Source organism: Phoca vitulina, unplaced genomic scaffold (genome assembly GCF_004348235.1).
Source record: "Phoca vitulina isolate PV1807 unplaced genomic scaffold, GSC_HSeal_1.0 scaffold4, whole genome shotgun sequence".
Lineage (NCBI taxonomy): Eukaryota > Metazoa > Chordata > Mammalia > Carnivora > Phocidae > Phoca > Phoca vitulina.
This window is the reverse complement of record NW_022589707.1, coordinates 82,448,416-82,468,293: the sequence shown is the minus strand read 5'-3', so window position 1 is coordinate 82,468,293 and position 19,878 is coordinate 82,448,416. Positions and strand designations below refer to the sequence as shown.

Below are 19,878 nucleotides of genomic sequence, written 5' to 3'. Positions count from 1 at the left end.
CTCTTTGAGAATAAGCTTAGAACAATGCATTTGCCCCTCTAATAGCTGTATGCTCTAAGCCAGCAATTCACAGAATACATCTGTGAGATATTGAGTTTGTGGGATGTTAGTGTTACTTGAATATAGGACCAAGTAGTTAAATAAGCATGAAAGCACTGAGTTTAAAAATACCTTTCTTGCAGGACTTCTCAGAGCTTTATATGGTAATCTACACTGTGACTCCCTAAGAGGCAGATAGTTTGATGTAGGACACTACTGTTCATATGGAATTGAAAAGGACAAAACATTTAAAAGGAGAGTTTTGTGGATTTAGAGTTCCACAATAATACTATGGAATGCGCTAAGCCATAATTCCTGAATTTATCACAAGTAGTCTAGTTAAAAGTCTTTGAAATCTAAGACAAATTTATGAGCAAGCTAAAAATATAATAAGGATGGTAAAAAAAAAAAAAGTCTTATTTTCTTTGTCCCAAGTCAATAAATGTAAATATTTAAAGATTTCTTAAATACGATGAAAATCCTAAAATCTTCAGTTGTAAGCATTTTCTCATAGATCTAATTGTTTATACAACTAGAATCTTGAACAGGAGACAGTTATGAACCTAAGTCTTCTTTTTGCATTATTTCAAAAGCTTGGTCTGATTCCCCAAATCAATTCATTGGAGAACTTCTGCAGCAAGCAGGATTTAGATGAGTATCAGCTGCACAACTGTGTTGAAATTGCCTTGAAGGCGGGACCTCAGGTGCTCCCCGGGGTGTGTGAGAGGCTGATAGTCAGCATGTCTGCCAGGCTACACGACGGGGCAGTAGGTGAGTATTGGCCCAGTGGGCTCTACCAACGGACAGCTTTTTAGAATGTGAATGAATCGATTTAATTTATTTGAGCATCTACTCCAAACAATCAATGTCAATGACAATTTCCCAATGTTTAGATATACAACAGTCTGTTGATGTGTTGGAATCCCAACGCACAGTACAGTAAGTGTATAAAAAAGGAGCCTTGTGGTAGCATTTGCCTGCTAGGATACCGGAACTATGGTCCTAAAATACTTACTTGGAATCCTGGAATTTTAGGGCTGGAATGAACTCTAAACAACTTCTTTCATCCTCAAACTTTCATTCAGTGAACAAGACTCTTGGGGTCCAAGCCCATTAGGTAACTTGTCCATTTCACTAAGCCTTAGGGCTGTGTTTCTCATCCTGAAATTTGGGGCTGAATAATGCTTTGTTGTGGGGGGTCGTCATGGGGGGCTATTCTGTGCATTATAGGAAGTTTAGCAGCATCTCTACCCTCTGCCCACCCGATGCCAGTAGCACCTTCCCTCCAACTATGACATTCAAAAATGTCTTCAAACTTTGTCATATGTTCCGGGAGGCGGGGGTTTACAAAGTCTCCCCCCAGTTGAGAACCGCTGCTATAGAGTGACAACTCCAGTGAGACCTCGGGGTCCCTGAGTTCTGGGCACAGGCTTCTCCCATTACACTGCAGGACTCCGGCTTCAGGGTGCCCACAACCCCATGAAAGAGACGGAAGAAGGGAAATCAAACGGATGGTCCAGCACCAACATAGATCATCAGGATCTGAAGGAATAATATCAGTAATACTAATTATATTGGAACAGTTAATTACTAAAACAATTTCTTTTAAGCCTTTCATTAACTTGTTAAGTAACATTTATTGTTAAGCTATGTGTATTAAGTCATGTTTATTGAGCACTTACTACCTGCCACACAGTTCTAAGTACTTCATGGGCATTCTTGTCTTTAATCCTTATAATCCCCTGGGGTAGATCCTATATTTTTCCCATTTCACAGATGAAGGAGTCGAGGATGAGAGAAGTACCAAACAAAAGAGAAGTGAACTAAAGCTCCCAACAGGACCAGGTGCTTCCCTGTCGCTTCCTTCACCTCTAACTGCCCTCTTTGGCTCCCCACAGCCTGCAAGTGTCACCCTCAGGGCTCGGGGGGGCCCAGCTGTAGCCGACTTGGGGGCCAGTGCCGGTGCAAGCCTCACGTGGCCGGGCGCTGCTGTGACAGGTGCTCACCAGGAAGCTACGGTTTGGGACATCACGGCTGTCACCGTACGTAGCAAAAAACAGATGGGGGAAGACCTGCATGGTCACAACCTTGGCGTCTCAAAGGCAGGAAAATCAGCGTGGGTCTTTCAAAGAGGAGGGGACTGGGAATTTGACGACATGACTCAGGCTGTCTGTCTATGTAGATAAAATGTATGGGAAAATTTTTCCATCGTATTTCATTCATCCGTTCAGAGGGCACCAAATGGATACAGAGCTCCATTAGTAATCATGAGTGATGGTGCTCGCTTCGACGGCACATAGACTAACATTGGAATGATACAGAGATTAGTGTGGCCCAGGTGCAAGGAGGACACACAAATTTGACTTTGAGAAGTCAAAGAAGGGGACAGCTCTGCCACCTGGATATCAGCCTCTCTGATGCTGGGGTCGCAAACAGCCATGGAACTGATTTTGTAAGCGGCACATTAATATGGGCTTAGATGGGTATTTGTCCATACATCGTGGCAATCCAGTCCCATGACTCCCATGTTCAGGGGATATAGTTCTCTGTTCACGCTGTAAGCCATTAGTGAAAATACTGTTCCCCACAGAAACCTGTCTTTGGTGGTTATCTCCAGATAGGTTAATTCTTTCAGGTAAAGGAACAACATATCTTTTTAGTCATGATTCAGAGAGATGGCATACCTTCCTGGTTATTGTCAACCCAGCACATAGTGTTTAGGTCCATGATCATTTTTGTGTCCCTTTCTTAAAAAAAAAAAAAAAAAAAAAAAGAATGAAGTGCTTGAGATTCACAAAGGGGTATACACAAAGGAGCAAGCCTATCTTCCGCCTCCCGTCTTTGTGTAGGGCAGATTGGCTCCAAGGATTCAACAATTTTCTAGAGAAGGATTGAGCCTCTATGATCTCACTGAGGAAAAAGAAAAATCCAACCACCCTGAGAGGGGTTTTTATATTTTTTTAGAATCTTGAAGTTTGACTTGATAATTAGAAGTTCGAGTCACTAAGAACACGCTACTTGTTCAGGTCCTGTGTATAAACAACACTTATAAGTCCCGATGGCTCACAGCGTACTGTTTATTGGGTGAATGAGGGAATTGTGTGACAAACATTGACCCGGTACTCCGTGCATGCCAGCTTCTCAGACTCACTTTATGTACCTGATTGGGATGCAACAGTAAGTTCAGCTTCTACAAAATCAGGACCGTCACTCATTCCCCCAGCACACCACTTGCCCCCCACTCAGCATGTCCTCTTTCTTTGTCTAGAATGTCACTGTCACCCTCAAGGCTCAAAGAGCCCCGTATGTGACCAAATAACGGGACAGTGCTCCTGCCAGGGGGAGGTGGCCGGCCGCCGTTGTGATCGGTGCCTGCAAGGCTACTTTGGATTCCCCAGCTGCCACCCTTGCCTTTGTAATGGGTTCGCCGAACTTTGTGATCCAGAGACAGGCTCGTGTTTCAATTGCGGGGGTTTTACAACTGGAAGACACTGTGAAAGGTATAGAATCCACATGTAGTTTAATTTTGTTTCTTTTGTTCCGATGTCACAACACTCTCTGAAGGACCACTGAGTAGAAACTCAATGGTATTTCAGTGTAGAATGATTGCTATGGGAGGTGGGGGGAAGATAGAGCGTCATTCTTGGTGTCCTTCAAGATCTTGTGATGAGCCAGACCATGTCTGATTAATTGGCCTGGCACCTTGCTTTTTATGTCCCTGAAATATGACATGTAAATTCACTGCTACTATATTGAGTGTAATGACTATACACCTTGGGACTTTCAATGTAAAGCAAAAAATTACTTCACAGAGTAAGCGAGCATCTTCTAAAATACAGAGTTTTGAGAGTTGCACTGTCCTCAAGCATAGCAAATCCACATTGGCTAATGTGAGCTTTTCCTGGGAATGTTTGGTAAAAAGAAATTGTCTTGCCAGATGCATCGATGGTTACTATGGGAATCCTCCTTCAGGACAGTCCTGCCGCCCTTGCCAATGTCCAGACGTTCCCTCAAGTAGCCAATATTTTGCCCATTCCTGTTATCGGCATCCTTGGAGCTCAGATGTGATCTGCAATTGTCTTCAAGGTTATGCAGGTACGCCGTCTAGTTCATGATGCCGTTTTGCTCCTATCCCATAGTGCTATCTAAAAACTGATCCCATGTTCATAATTTATCTGCTCTGAACAATTGAGTGGTCCTGAATAGAAGTTAATGGTAAGAAGACACAATCTGGTACCTTGCTGCTTTACTGAACAAAGGATTTGAATGACTCAGAAACCAATGACAATGAAGAGCTCATTCCTCAGAGCTATTACTGTTTTTAAATAGTTCTGGAAAACTAACTGACCAAATGAGTTCAAATCAAAATAATTTATTTAAAATAAAACCATCACATGTTAAGTAAGATACATAGGTGATTAAGTAATATATATGTCTTATGTAACATATAACATAAGCAATTTAAAGTAAAAAATTTTAATCAAATGCTTTCTTTATATAATCCCAACCAGTCAATTTGACTGATATTTAATAAATACAACTTATTTTTTCAGATGTCTTGAAGCACTGATTTGGGCCTCATACAGACACCATAGAAGTCAATTCAATATTTGTGTCTGTCGCTCTACCAAAAATGTTATTTTGAAGAGTTTAAGCATGAGTGTAAACATATAAGGCAAACAAGGAAACAACATGACTTCACCTTGATTTAATCATATTTTGAAAATATGGTGCTGCTATTTTCTTCAATGATAGTTACCATCATGATAATAAATGACATGGCTAATTTTTTCTTTTTTGCTGCCTATGTCTCTACTTCATTCTGATGTCTTCCCATGTAGTTTCTTGTCCATGTCCACTCTGGCTTGGTTGGTCACTGTTTAATAACTGAGACCATGATTGGCTGACGAGAGCATTCCTAAATGGGATGAACCAAAATGTGGGGGGTAGACCCACAGTTTGAGCACCTAGCTGACCACCGTTCCCCGGTGGTTGGAAGGGTAGCAGGTGGAGGCGTGAAGGGATGGTTTCTCCACACAGTGCTTGATAAAAACACCCTCCAGGCTGCGCACATCAAGAAAACCACTATCACCATCTTCACTGCTAGACCCCCATCTCAGGGTGCTGCTGGTTCACCTCCAGAACCAGGTGAGGGTGGGGGTACCCCAGAGAGAACTGGGGCTGAGATCGGCTTTGGGTCCTGAGGCACACTTGGGTGACTCCAGTTATAGAAAGATCCAGAATCCTGTGCCTACCACTCTGTAGTTTTTTTAAGGACTAGAATGCATTCCTCACCAAGGGCTTTTTAGTTCTGAATGATCATTGTATTCTCTGACTGGATAATAAATTAAAATGAATGTTTTAATTCAGAACATTTTTTCCTTCTTCATCCCCAGTGTGTGACATCTCATTATCCCTTGAAGATCCTAATTATTCTCTGTATCCGTCTCCATTCCCTGCTCCTCCAACACCCATCCCCCCATCACACACAGACACAGAGACAGACACACACACACACACACACACACACACACACACACACACACACACTTCTCATCTCTTTCCCGTTTCCTCTCCCCTCCATTCAGGTAAGCAGTGTGGAGAATGCTCCGCGGGTTTCTACGGAAATCCCAGAATTTCGGGAGCGTCTTGCCAGCCATGTGCCTGCAACAAGAACACGGATGTGACGGACCCCGAGTCCTGCAGCCGGCTGACAGGGGAGTGCCTGAAGTGTTTGCACAACACGCAGGGGCCCCACTGCCAGTTCTGCAAACCGGGTTACTTTGGATCGGCCGTCAATCAGACCTGCAGGAGTAAGTCTGCCTGGCCCCCGGCGGGGAACGTGGCAGCAGAGCGAGGCCCTGCGTGCATGTGCCGGGATTGCCTGCGGATAGGGCTGGGATATTAACAGGCCGATTCCTAGACTATACCTCCGACCCACTGAGTGCAATCTCCAGGAATTTGGGACCAGTTCATCCAGTGTCTTTAATGTATCAGTTGGGGAACCACTGATGCAGGAGAGGGCAAGGGGTTGAGTCTATGATCTAAAAAAAAAAAAAGGAGGAGGAGTAAACTGCTCATTTTTAGGAGATATTTAACTATTTCAGTTGACTCAACTCAACGTAGTAAACTATTTTCAGACTGTGAGTGGCAGGTGGAAAAAGTGAGGCTTTCAGTCATCCTAATTGTGAGCTCTCGGAACATAGTCGGCAGAACCACATGAAATCGCTATGTGAGGCGATCAGAAAGAGTTGAATGGGTTCAACCTACTTAGATTCTTTGATAAATCTGAAATATTGTAAGGTGTCTCTTCCTTGAGCCCTTTGGAGAAGCAATTCATACAATGTTTGTGTGGTTTGTGGAATGCCAGGGTCGTCCCTGAATTTACCTGCAGCAATGGCTCTATTATCCCAGGGTGCTCCTGCCATCCTTCCGGGGTGAATCCTGCTGAGTGTCCCCCTGGTCGGGGAGCTTGCCTCTGTGACCCTGACACTGGCACATGCCCTTGTCTGCCCAATGTCACAGGCCAGGCCTGTGACCGTTGTGCAGATGGATACTGGAACCTGGTCCCCAGCAGAGGATGCCAGCCATGTGACTGCGAGCCCTGGACCTCTCACGGCAGCCACTGTGACCAGGCAAGATGCTCTGAGCTTACCTATGGCGCTAGAGTGGGAAGGGAGGGGGAGACGCAGTTTCCAAATTTGTAAATAATGTCTTCCTTATGTACTGTTGTTAATTAGTGTTTTTGGACAGGATTGGCCTTATACAGGGATAGAGTCTGCATTTATAAGGAATGAAAAGCACTAAAAAAGAAAACGAGGGTCTCAAGGTCAAGTTTGGCCTCCTTCGGCTTTCTCCAAGCTTCTCTGTGACTGGGGAAGTCAGAATTCATGCATAGCGAAACAGAGACAACTTCTCTTTCCCTACCCTGTATGTGTGATCACAGGGAAGCTCCAAGAAATTGATCATTAATCAGAATTGATGATTAACCAAAATGAAAATCAATGGGTGCATGCAGAACCCACAGTTCCATTTTCAGAAATTGAGCTGTCATTCCCTACAGCTCACCAATCGCTTTACGTATGGGTAAAATAAGATGTCCCTTTACTTGCCAGAGCAGCATCAGTGGTTTCTAAAGGATGCAGTGTAGTGTACTAGGAGCAAGTCTGCACTGTGTAATATACAGTTAATGCTACCTCACTGCACATGCGATTTTTAGTCAATAAAATAACGAGCATGGAATTTTTGAAACGAATATAATGACATCTGTATGGAAAAAAATCTATTCATGTCATGATCAGGGTATTTGGCTTAATAAATATATTCTTTGAAACACTTTCCACGTTAATAGAGATTGGAGGGAAGGGTAAAACAATGACAAGAAATTTTAGAGTCAGTCCATACTACAGGGACCAGGGTTTAATTGGAATCAAAATGCTAATTTAAGAAGCTGGACTTTTCCCAACTACTAATAATAATAAGCATGGCTCACCTCCAATTTCAGCTCCACTAGTCAACTGATTCAAAGGTCAAATCTTATGCAAGTCAACTTTTGAAGGTAGTTCTCATATACTGAATGTGTTTTCCTTTCTCCTTTTTTTCTTTTTCTTTCTCTCCAACCCTCCTGCTCCAACACACACACACACACACACACACACACACACACACTCACCACGCCCTTTTTTCCCTTAATAAATTTTTTATTTTGGAATAGATTTCCAGAAAAGTTGTGAAGATAGTACAGAGAAGATGGACCCCACACCCAGCTTCCTCTGCTTTCAACATCTTACATTAATATGGTAGATTTGTCACATTTAATGAACAAATATTGATACATTATCATTAACTAATGTCCATAATTTTTTCAGATTTCCTTAGTTGTTTACCTATTGTCCTTTTTCTGTTACAAGACCCCATCCAGGATACCACCTTACATTTAGTGATCTTGTCTCTTTAGGTTCTTCTTCGTTGTAACGTTTCTCAGACTTCTCTTATTTTTGATGACTTTAACAATTCTGAGGAGGATTTTGGAAAATGTCCCCTGATTCAAATTTGTCTGACGTTTTCTCCTGATTGGACTTGGACTATGGGTTTGAGGAAGAAGCCCACAGAGGGAAAGTGCTGTTCTCATCACATCATATCAAGGCTACACACTATTTACATGATTTATCACTATTGACACTAATCCCTATCACCTGGCTGAGGTAGTGTTTGTCATGGTTCTGTTTTGTAAAGTTACTTTTTATCCTCCTTTCCATACCGTGCTCCTTGGAAGAAAGTCACTATGCACAATCTGTACTTGAGGAGTGGGGAGTTTCACACTTCTTCCTTGAGGGCAGAGTAGCTCCATAAATTATTTAGAATTCTTCCACACTGGAGATTTATCTGTTGTCCCCCATGTCTTCATTTATTAAGCATTTTTTAATACCTATACGGAGTCATGGGTATTTATATTATACTTTAAGTTACAATCTGATACTACTTTATTTTGCTGTTCAAGTTAGTCCAGCTTTGGTCATTGGGAGCAATTTCAGTGGGTTTCAATACCTCATTATTGTTGGGTTTTGGGATTTTTTTAAGCACTTTCTGCATGACAAGATACTCTAAGCTCATCTGGTGTATTTCCTGCCCCTATCCTAGGAAAAGCCATTTTCTTTTTCTTTCTTACTTTTCTTTTTTTTTCTTTTCTTTTCTTTTTTTTTTTTTTTGTGTGTGTGAGAGAGAAGTGGGAGGAGGGGCAGAGGGAAAGGAAGAGAGAGAATCTTAAGCAGGCTCCACGCCCAGCACGTAGCCTGATGCAGGGCTTGATCCCATGATGCTGAGATCATGACCTGAGCCGAAATCAAGAGTCAGACACTTAACCAACTGAGCCACCCAGGCGCCCTGAATCAGCCATTTCTTTATGGAGCACTGGTTCCTTTTACTGGAGAATGGTATCTGAGCACTAGATGACCATACCTGTCTTATATCCCCCCATCCACTCCTCGTACCTGCTGCCACCGACCATGGAACAAATGGTAGATCTCCACATGACTACTTGGCTTCCTAATTCAAGAGGAACTCCCAAGGTTCATGACATCACTGTCTGGCATGCTTCTTAGACCTGTTAGCTGCTTCTTCTTCTTCTTTTTTTTTTTTTTTTAAGTAGGCTCCACACCCAGTATGGAGCCAAACACGGGGCTTGAATTCACGACCCTGAGATTAAGACCTGAGCTGAGATTAAGAGTTGGCTGTTTAGCCAACTGAGTCACCTAGGTGCCCAGTAGACCTTTTACGAAGCATATTTGTAGCAGGACTCAACAAAGACCACAGTCCAGTCATGGAGGCAAAGGGAAGCCTATGAAGCTAACAGTCAGATGGCATTGGTTTAACCAGAGAGCCCCCTGATGACAAGGGTATTTGGGGTGGTCTGGTCCACTGGGGATTCCTTGGGGAAGATTGCTCTTTAAAATCAGGTAACACTTTCATTGGAGTATAGAAGAGACAGGTGGATATTTAGATTCCCAGCTGTTTAAACCACCACTGGTAAGTGTCTCTGTGTCAGCCAGTTGGCCATCCCTGGTGCATTATTACAGAGAGGTCCAAATGTGCCATCCAATATTTTCATCAACAGTTGAGATGGAGGTGGAGAAACATGCTTCCCAAATATTATCAAATTTGCAGATATGGCAAAGTTGTAAGCTCATGGGATAAAGACAGAACAAGAGACAAGATATCCCAACAGCCTGTCCTGTTGGCCGGAAAGAAGAATGTGAAATGTTACCAGGATAAAAGTGAAAGTTTTGCAATTGGGTTTTTAAAATCCATTGCATCAATACAGGGTAGGAGTAATAACCTGGCACCGGCTCGTGTGAAAAACATCTGAGGATTTTCGCTGTGTGTTTCCAGGGAGCCAGCAGTGGTTGCCAGGCTGCCAAAGACCCAGTGTCCGTTCAGGCTGGACTAGTGGGAATGCCATGCTCGGGTTCAGGCCAGTCACTGTCCCATGGTCCTCTGTACTGGTCAGACAGCTGTAGGAGCATTGTTGTTATTTCTGAGTACCACCTTTTAAACATTATATTGACAAACTAGTATGTGTCTGAAGGAAGACAATCAGGAGAGTGGGTAGAACCATCGCTATTCTGTGATGAAGGCTTGAAGGAATTAGAGGTGATCAGCCCAAAGAAAAGAAGCAAATGCAAATTGAGAATGGTCATCTCTAGTTGGGAGAGGGACTGTCCGAGGGAAGGGGGAGGCCGCCTGTTTTGTGCAACAGGGCTCAGAACAACGGGAACAAGTTACAAAGGAGCAGACTCTGCACCCATGGAAGAAAAGATTGTCCGACAGTTAAGGACAACCAGCAGTGTGCCAGGCCTCAGGGACAGCCCGCTCCCCACAACTCCTTATGTGTGAGCAGAAGTTAATGCGAACGCCAAAGATGGGCAGAAGCTGCATAGATCCAGTCATTTTATAAATCAAGCTACTTATGGAGCTGTTGTTTAAGCAGATTTGGTCATGTATAACCTAGGACCGTGACAATAATGATTTGCTTCTGTATTTTTCTCCTGTGAATTTTCTAACTTCCCCAGGTTTCAGAAAAGCTGGTCAAGGATCCAGTTGGGAGGATGCACAAAAGATCAGCCCTCTCCCCCAAAACACAGTTAAATAACTGTCATTAAATGATTAAGCTTGGATTGCAAAAAAAAAAAAAAAAAAAAAAATGTTGTTTTCTTGAGTAAAATTGGGAGAAACTCCATTGTATTTTCCATAATGGAAACATTATATTCCAATGAATATTCGTTCAGGTCTTTGGCTGTGTCATGCATTAAATCCAATAACTGTAGAGGAAAAGAATGTGGCCCATTTCCCATGATGTGTTTTGTTTTCATTTACATCTGTGTATATTTCCCAGTTTGGGGCCACCTGTCCTCGAACAGCAGGAAGCAGGTGGTATATTCAGGGGCCCTAAGCCAAAACACATTAGCTCCTGAGCCTTGGTCTTGCCGAGGGTGTTTGCTGGCCGTGGGAATCATCCTTCCTCTGCCTTTGCACAGCTGTATGTTCTAAACCACTGGAGGGAAAACTGTTTTGTATTAAGATACATTGTTTGTTTTAGATCATAAATCTTGTCAATTCGTCACCCGTGACTGTTCTTACAGCTTACAGGCCAGTGTCTGTGTAAATTCGGCTATGATGGGAAACACTGCAGAGGGTGCAAGGAAAATTATTACGGTGATCCACTGGGGCGATGCATTCGTAAGTATTGCTAATTCTAAAAACCTGAGGACCGTCCACCTGCTCCGACCATGAGCATGCTATGAGCCAGCTGAATTTTAAATTCCTCTATTTGATAGAAAATTCACAATGTGTAATCTTAGTTTTGAAAACAATATTTTTTATAGCCTTATAAAAAGATTTGTGTCAAACTTTAGGCTATATTAGATGTGTTGAAGCCTGGATTGCAATTCCTCAAAGTCCCTAAAATGGAACAAACGTCTGAGGTCATGACTTGTAGCCAGTTTTCTGCTATTTGGAAGCATGTTGACAAAAACAGCTTCTAGAAGGAGGTACAGGCTGGGAGATGGTTCATAGGAAGCCAGCAGAGGGGATGTTTCCTCACCTTGGAGCTCATAACTCTGGATCTTTCAGATACTCACTGATTCATTTATTTTAAGATATTCATAGTGTGCCTACTGGGTAAGCTAGGTCATGAGCAAATAAGGCAAGGCCCCTAATCTCATGGAGTTCGTGGTCTAGTGCCTTTCGCCCCATGTCTTAGCACTGATTGCTGGATTTAGAGCAGCACTGTCCAACAGAACTTTCTGCAGAGATGGAAATTGTCTGATCGGCACCACTGGGATGCAGGGGTCACTGGCCTGGGAGCTGATGAGCACTTGTAATGTGGCCAGTGCAGATGAGGAAAAGAATGTATGTTCAATTCATTTAAATTTCAGTAGCCCTGGATGGTAAGTGGCTACTTACCATGTCCATATTGGACAGCACAGATTGAGAATCTGGGTTAGTTCTAGGAGGAGGGATTTTTGAATCTCTATAGTCCGCTGCCAAAAGAAGTCAATCCAAAAAAATATCAGATGTGGTGGGCTTATTATGGTCACCTCTACGTAGCCACACATGATAACTCTTCTCCTCTCTATTCCTTTCTAAATGTGCTTTTGTGGCTAAAATAAATGGCCTTCATTTCCTCGCCCCACTCAAATCCATATCCTCAATGGTTTCCCTGGTCCCACTTAGTTTTCTAAGTGGAATTGCTACATTAAAAACCAGGGTTATCTTTTGGTAAGCTAAAAAAAAAAAATACAGGGAGCAATTTTGGCTCCTGGAAAATCTGTCTGAGCCTCTTTCCTCTGTGCCCTTCTCGTATTTCAATAATCTCATTTTCTGAAATGCTTTCATCTTTGATAGAGAAAACTTTGCAAATGATCAACTCAGGCCACAGACCCCCTCTAACGCTCCTGGAAAAGAGCAATTAATAAGCTGGTGACTTGACATAGTGCTGCCCCTGAGGGGTTCCTGCTGAGGCCTCTGTGCCAAAGCCAATGTGCTGGACAGATGGTATCTAGCTGGGGAGCCTAGCGTGTTAATCAGTTTTTATTTGTAATCAGCATTTTTACTCAAGCTGTAAAATGCATTTTTAAATCACTCTTTCCTTGCAGTTAGTCCAGTGACGTAGGCTAATGATTCCCTGACCTTCTGGAAACTGCTGTAACTTCCATAGCTCTGTCCGTCCTCCATCCTCAGCCTTAATCAAAAACCTACTCAACTGAATTACATGTAGCATCTGTTCGTTTGTTTTTTTAACTAAGACAAAATTAATTTAATTGTCTCCCTTTTTAAAAGGACTTGATTTTTTAGAGCAGTTTTAGGTTCACAGCAAAACTGAGAGGAAGGTACAGGGATTTCCTATATATCCCCACAGCCCACACATGCGTGGCCAGCCCCATTGTCCACACCTCCAAGAAAGTGGCACGGTTTTTACAACTGAGGAATCCACACTGACACACCATAACCACCAAAGTCCGCAGTTCACATTATGGTTCACTCTTGGTATTTTCCATTCTGTGGGTTTGGACAAATGTATAAGGACACGTATCCACCATGACGGTATCATACAGAATATTTTCACTGCCCTAAAAATCCTCTGTGCTCCACCTGTTCCTCTCTGGCCACCCCTCTCCCCACAGCCCGTGCCAACCACTCATCTTTTTACTGTCTCCATAGTTTTGCCTTTTCCAGAATGTCTGGTAGTTGGAATCCTACAGTACACAGCCTTTTCAGTTTGATTTAGTTCACTAGGTGATATGCATGTAAGGTCCCTCCATGTCTTTTCATGGCTTGATAGCTCATTTCTTCTTAGCCCTGAAAAATATCCCTTGTACCACAGTTTATCTATCTATTCACCTACCGCAGGACTTCTTGGTTGTTTCCAGGTTTGGGCAATCATAAATACAGCTGCTATAAAGATCCGTTGCAGGTTTTTGCGTAGAGACGTAAGTTTTCAACTCCTTTGGGTAAATATGATGGAGTGATTCCCCCCCCTTTTTTGAGGATGGACTGATTCTCCTTATATAATGGAAAACAGCATGGGTCAGCAGCCCCCAGGCTGGGTTTTGTTGAGACAGAGTGTGGTCACGAGAATTCTTAGAGGGTCGCCGGCATGCCTGAGTCACCCACGGGGGCAGTGGCCCCAGACACTAGTGTGTCGTCCGCCACTAGGTCCAGGTTACTCACTCGTATAGGCAAAGGAGCCCACACGTGAACACTCACACTAAAGACGACACCTAGTATTTTCCTTCTGGAAACCATGAACTGATTTGTTAGTGGAACGCAAAGAAGAGTGCTGTGTGTAATGGCCATTGCCCAGGTCTCTGTAATTATACCGGTTTTTAAACGTTCACCTTAAAAACGGGCGTTGGGGAGTCTCAGGGGAGAGGAGTGGGCTTGATTCTTGAGCGAGCCAGAAGCAAAAGGCCAAGTGACTGACATTCTCGGCTCCCTCTGTCTTCCGCTTTAGCATGTGACTGCAACAGGGAAGGTGCCCAGAAGCCCCCCTGTGACCAGGACACGGGCATGTGCCGCTGCCGGGAGGGGGTGAGCGGCCCGAGATGCGATCGCTGCGCCCGGGGTCACGGCCAGGAATTCCCTGCCTGTCTGCGGTGTCACGGCTGCTTTGATCGCTGGGACCACACGGTGTCTGCCCTCTCCAAAGCCGTGCAAGGGTTAATGAGGCTGGCTGCTGACACGCAAGATAAAAGAGGGCCCGTGCTGGTCTGCGAGGCCGACTTCAAAGGCCTCAGAGAGAACATGTCTGAAATAGAAAGGATTCTGAAACATCCTGTTTTCTCATCGGGGGAATTCTTAACCGTCAAGGATTATCAGGACTCTGTTCGGTAAGATTTGTGCTCCAGCAATAGATTGCAAGTTCCTGATCTGCCTTGACTCCTGTGGAGCTTTATAAAGCAGCCTTCATCTTCGAAATGTACCTATGTGGACGTTAGGGAAATAATTTTTCAGTCAGCGTCCAGGCTGGGGATCATGACTGTCTGTCTCTTTCTTACCTACTTAGGATTACATGGGATCTTTCCAGATGCCATCGATTAGAACAAAAAGGCAATCATTAAGAGCTTGATTTTGGAAAGCCCAAACCCAGCAGAGCTGAAAGATACAAAATTAGAAAAAGGGTCGTTTATCATACAGATATTTTTTTTTTTCCAACCAGGCAGTCAGGGAGAGTTGCTAAATCTTCCCAAATTCTTCAGTTGTTTGGAAAAGCCTGTACATTAATGTGAAGTCATATAGCAAGCGTGAGAAGTTCCTCAAAATGCACTGTCATTTTTATTATATGTTATATATATTTATATAACATTCATCAAACATTTCTGGACATTATGTTGGTTGGTCTGGGCCAGGGCTCATCAGACCACAGGCAAAATCCCACACACCACCTAGTTTTGTAAATCAGGTTTCACTGGTACAGCCCCGCCCATTTATGTACCTGTCCTCTGTGGCTGCCTTCTCGGGACAAGGGCAGAGTGGGGTAGTTGTGACAGGACTATGGCGCCCAAGGCCTGAAATATTTACTATCTGACCCTTTGCAGAAAAAGTTTGCCAACTGCTCTGGGCAAAAACCAGGATGCATGGGATACATTTTCCGTCCTTCTATGAGCACGTAGTCTACTGAGAAACCAAAGAGATTGTGATTATGTAGCAGAATATCCCCTGCCCCGCCCCCAGTCAAAGGTCCTGGATTAAGGAATAATTGAAGCTGTAGAGTTTTGTGTTATACAAAACACCAGTGTCAATATAAAGCCATTCATTTTCATCAGGCAAAAGTCGCAGAGGTACATGGTAATAGCTTCAAAGTTACACAAGGAAGGAGATGGAGTCCACCGCCGTAGTTCAGAGGAAGGGCCATGCCCCTACAGGGCCCAGGGGCGTCACGTGGCCAGGCCAGGCTGGCGACTGAAAGCAGGCACATCCACCACCTTGTAAAGACTATTGTCCTGCAGGATTTGGGCCCTGTGTCCCCAGGCCTTCCCACTTTTCCAGAGATGTCAGGCCTCCAGATTTTTATGGAAATGTCCCCACTTTAAAATATAGCCAGCTGGGGCGCCTGGGTGGCTCAGTCGTTAAGCGTCTGCCTTCGGCTCACGTCATGATCCCAGGGTCCTGGGATCGAGCCCCGCATCGGGCTCCTAGCTCCGCGGGAAGCCTGCTTCTCCCTCTCCCACTCCCCCTGCTTGTGTTCCCTCTCTCGCTGTATCTAGCTCTGTCAAATGAATAAATAAAATCTTTAAAAATAAATAAATAAATCAATAAAATAAAATATAGCCAGCTAATCCAACAATGCTCTTAAAAAGCACCGGACAGGCCAAATAAATGTGTCTGAGAATGAGCTTTGGCCCATGGACCACGGGTTTGTGGTTCTAGAATATGGCAAACAAAGTGGACCTGTCAGAAAGAAAGCAGAATGAGCCAGTCCACAGTGGGCACTCTAAACAGAGACCATAGGACCTCAGATAGAGCAGGAAGCCAGCAAGAGAAGCAGGAGTCCCAGGGCCAGGCCTGAAGCGATGAGGAAAGCAGTGAGTACTGGGCCTCTTCTGCCAGAAACCAGCATGCCTGTCCCCTCCCGGTCCACCTACTGAGCTCCTGTTCCTCCTTAGCAACCACCAAAACACCACCTCCTCTCTGACACCTTCCATGACCTCCTCAGAAAAAGACATGTCCTTCCTTCTCCATCTTCCCCCTTCCCTGTGCTTCCTGGGTCATTGCCTTACTGGGGGACCCCTGAGGACAGAGGCTACCTTCTCCAGGCTCGGTTCAGTCACATAACAAACGTTTGCTGGGTAAATTACCAATGAAAGGGGAGGCGGAGGGCAAGGAAGCCAGGATATCACGAGTACAGATTCCGTGACTGAAGTCCACTTATTGCTGTATGGCCTTAGGCAAGTTATTTAACTTCTCCAAGCACCTGTTTCTTCATCCAAAAGGGGGGTCGAGTCTCTATTTCATAGGTTTCTTGTGAGAATTACTCAGACAAGCCTCTGAGCATGGTGTCTGGTGCATTGTAGGGCTTCGAGAGTACCAATTATAATAACAGCAATTACTATCATTGTTGTTATTATTATTATTAACCTGATGAATTATGGTCCTGACAGTTGGCGCCGGAAGGAAAAGTCTGTAGATTAGAAGGGAGAGTCAGAGTAGAAAATGCTAGGAAGCATTAGTTAATGCTTTGCATTTCTGCCAAGATAAATTAGTCCCATAGATTCACATTGTAATTTTCCTCAACTGTACTCTTCACGATTTGCACCGAATTTCCTTATCATGAAGGATATTACTAATTATTTCCTTGAACCCACTGTGGGTGCTGAACCCAGCAAATTGAAGCGGGACAGAGATAGGCATCACGGAGAAGAAGGTGAGGAGAATGAACACAGCCCAGGCCTGGGTACTCTCACCAACAAGGGAACCTCCTCGGCACTCGTGGGAATGACAAGTTAAGAGCCTGTACAGCAGTGGCGCTAGGAGGACCCTTGCTGCAGGCAGATTCATTCTCAACAAGGAACTGGTTTCTACCCTAGGCTGGGTGAGGACTTCCGTGTTAAAAGCTGAATATAGGTTGGATCTCACGGATTTAAATGAACAGTGTCTGAATGTGTGTTTTTGAAAACCCAAAGCAAAGGGAGACAGAAAGAGTCTAAATAGTTGAAATTGAAAGATTCAAAGCCTTTCTTCCACTAGACCTTGTATGCAGATTGTATTTTAAGTGAGTGCGAAAACGTTCCAGGAAGCTGAATTAACAAGAAAGAGAGGAACCATAAACAGAACGATAAACTGTCAAACACAACATCGAGGAAGAAGGATCCATTCTAATTATGAGGGTGCCTGATCACGAGGGCAATGTTGGTGTGTTTTTTTTCACTGATTTATCAACAGGAATACAAGCTTCGCTACATTTACTCTCTTTTCCCTCCAGGGAACAAATCATGCAGCTAAGTGTGCAACTGAAAGAAGTGCATGAGGTTCCAGATCTGAAAGAAAGGATAGGAAGAATGGGGAATGAAGCAGACCTCTTACGTGAAGATCTTCAGCGAGAAATCAATTTGCGCTTCCGCGCCCGTAATGCGAGCATCGTGGGTAAGAGAGAAAATGCACTTGGATGGTCCGTTGATGGACAAAGGTTGCTGCCATCCATCGTTTATTCCATTAGCGCGGCACCCTGTGCTCATTGCCACAGAGCCTGAGCACTTTAGGACTGAAAACACACCCATTAAAGGTATTATTTGTACATGAATATTTCAACTTTTTAAGCAGTGCAGAGCTTGGGTAGCATCTGTTGAAAATAATGAATACAGCTAACTGTCTGATACTAAACAGATACCGACAGCCAGGGTACTATCCTAATGCCAAAGCATGCAAGGGGTCTTGTGTAACTGGCTTCGGACCGGGACCATGATGTTCCAAAACCTTGTCCCTCCGCGGAATGATGCCCAGAAAGGTCCCCGCCTTGGCTCTCCCCTCAGAGTCAAAGAAACAAACAGGGACACTCGGAGAAAGGACATCCGACCACTGCTGTCTAGGTTGCCACTTCAAAATGGTTCACGGCACGAAAGATTTGGACTGCCAACTCGAGCACGGGGACAGAATTCTTCCTGGGTTTACTGGGAAAGGCTCTGAGAAGTAGGTGACATTTGACTTGGACTTCACAAAATGAGGATAAAATTTGCCAGATAAATAAACGCCAAAATCATCCCAAGCAATAGGAAGGTGTGGTTGTCTCATGCCCGACTTCTGGTTGCGTAGGGAGTAAAGATCAGGACCCTGGGCCTCTGGTTCCTAAAATACGGAGTTACCGCTGAAAGTCCTGCAACACTATCATTTGCAGTAAAATGAACTGTATTACCTTCATGAGTTTGTATTTTACTAAAAATATGGAAAATATAGAGCAGTGCTGAAGAACATAGTTTCCAGAATCAAACCGCCGGCCTTGAAATCTTGACTTGATCCCTTGCTGTCCGTGAGACCTCAGGCAAATAACTTACCTCCGGAGAGCCTTGTTTTCTCACCTGTAAAATGGGGGTGATCACGCTAACACGCACCTCGCGGTGTTTTGTGAAGATTCAGGAAGAAAACTGACAAGCGGGGCACAGAGAAAGCGCTGCACAATTGTGACCTGTTGTCATCAGCCTCCACATCACAAGTCAGCACACTATAGTCCGTCCACCCGCCACTTTTACCCGGAGCCGGTTTTTTGAAAGGGGTTTCACTAGGAGACAGACGCACCCGTGCGTTGATATTGCTTGCAGCTGCTCTCACTCTCCAGAGTTGAGAAGCTGTGCTGGACCCGCTGTGGCCCCCAAGCCTAGAACATTTATTCTCTGGCCCTTTCCAGAACAAATTTGTCAACCCCTGCTGCTCCATCTAGTTAGGTGAATTCGGCTGGTGTGTCGCGTTAGGGTTCGTACGGGTAGTCGTCATTAATACCAATGAATACATAATTAATACACCTGTGGAACACTTTACAGAGCATTCTCGTATTATTTCACTTAGTCCTCACAAATTACAGAGAAGCAAACACAATCTAAGAGATTAACTGGTTTGCTCAAGGACTTACGCAGACAGTAAAGGGGAAAGCCAACACTCAAACCCATGTCTGCAGACTTAAATCTCAAGGCTCTGTACCTATTATATTGATACCTGTTTCACTCCATCCGATCCTTCCCCATTAAGTGTAAATTCAACGAAGAGGATGGTGAATTTTTGTTTTGGTCATTGAGACCAAGACATTGGTCAAACTGTGGGATGATTGTCTTGATGACCAATGTATAATTTCATTTGTTCTCACAAAACTTACCTTACCTCAATTTGCATTAATGTAGATTACTCAGAGAACATCAAGAAGCATTATCAGAGATCATCATCTGCTGAAAAGAAAAGTAGTGAAACCACTTCTATCATAAAAAACTCTGAAAAAAACAGGAATGACTTACTTACCATCTTTGATACCCTAACCTCAAAACAAAACTTGTCATTGGAAAAATTAAAGCAAATTACAGTACCAGATATCCAAATACTGAACGAAAAGGTAAATATTCACGATGGTGTAGTAAAAGTATTTGTGATTTCTGCTTGGTATACAAATCTCTTCAATTATATTTCCTGCCTTGAATTTTAATTTTTTATTTATACTTTATAAATGTGTAAATATCATAATATATATAGATATGCTCTATTATTTAAGATATAAATAATATAAATATACTTCTATTTTATTTTTTTTTATTTTCCAAGTCAAAGTTTGAGAAAATTCAGAGTAAGACTGTGGCTTGATTTTAT

At 43.6% G+C, this 19,878-nt stretch overlaps 1 protein-coding gene and 1 long non-coding RNA gene across 7 annotated transcripts in view; one reads left to right on the top strand and one right to left on the bottom strand.

The window, feature by feature from the left end:
- LAMB4 (laminin subunit beta 4) overlaps positions 1–19,878 on the top strand; it is a 90,416-nt gene that overhangs the window by 50,608 nt on the left and 19,930 nt on the right. The window contains exons 17-26 of the mRNA XM_032402396.1: positions 633–810; positions 1,938–2,081; positions 3,308–3,539; positions 3,977–4,134; positions 5,628–5,852; positions 6,454–6,674; positions 11,178–11,274; positions 14,051–14,426; positions 17,519–17,679; positions 19,422–19,627. Of these exons, the coding sequence (XP_032258287.1) occupies positions 633–810; positions 1,938–2,081; positions 3,308–3,539; positions 3,977–4,134; positions 5,628–5,852; positions 6,454–6,674; positions 11,178–11,274; positions 14,051–14,426; positions 17,519–17,679; positions 19,422–19,627 (1,998 nt within the window). The remainder of the gene's footprint in view (positions 1–632; positions 811–1,937; positions 2,082–3,307; positions 3,540–3,976; positions 4,135–5,627; positions 5,853–6,453; positions 6,675–11,177; positions 11,275–14,050; positions 14,427–17,518; positions 17,680–19,421; positions 19,628–19,878) is intronic.
- LOC116631155 overlaps positions 15,873–19,878 on the bottom strand; it is a 44,325-nt gene continuing 40,319 nt past the window's right edge. Inside the window, exons 6-7 of one of the 6 annotated variants that reach the window (XR_004299103.1) lie at positions 19,397–19,466; positions 15,873–18,608 (exon numbers count right to left, since the gene is read on the bottom strand). This is a non-coding gene — a long non-coding RNA (uncharacterized LOC116631155). Of the gene's footprint in view, positions 19,467–19,878 lie in introns of all 6 variants that reach the window. The other 5 variants (XR_004299102.1, XR_004299105.1, XR_004299104.1 and 2 more) reach the window with 5 other exon arrangements.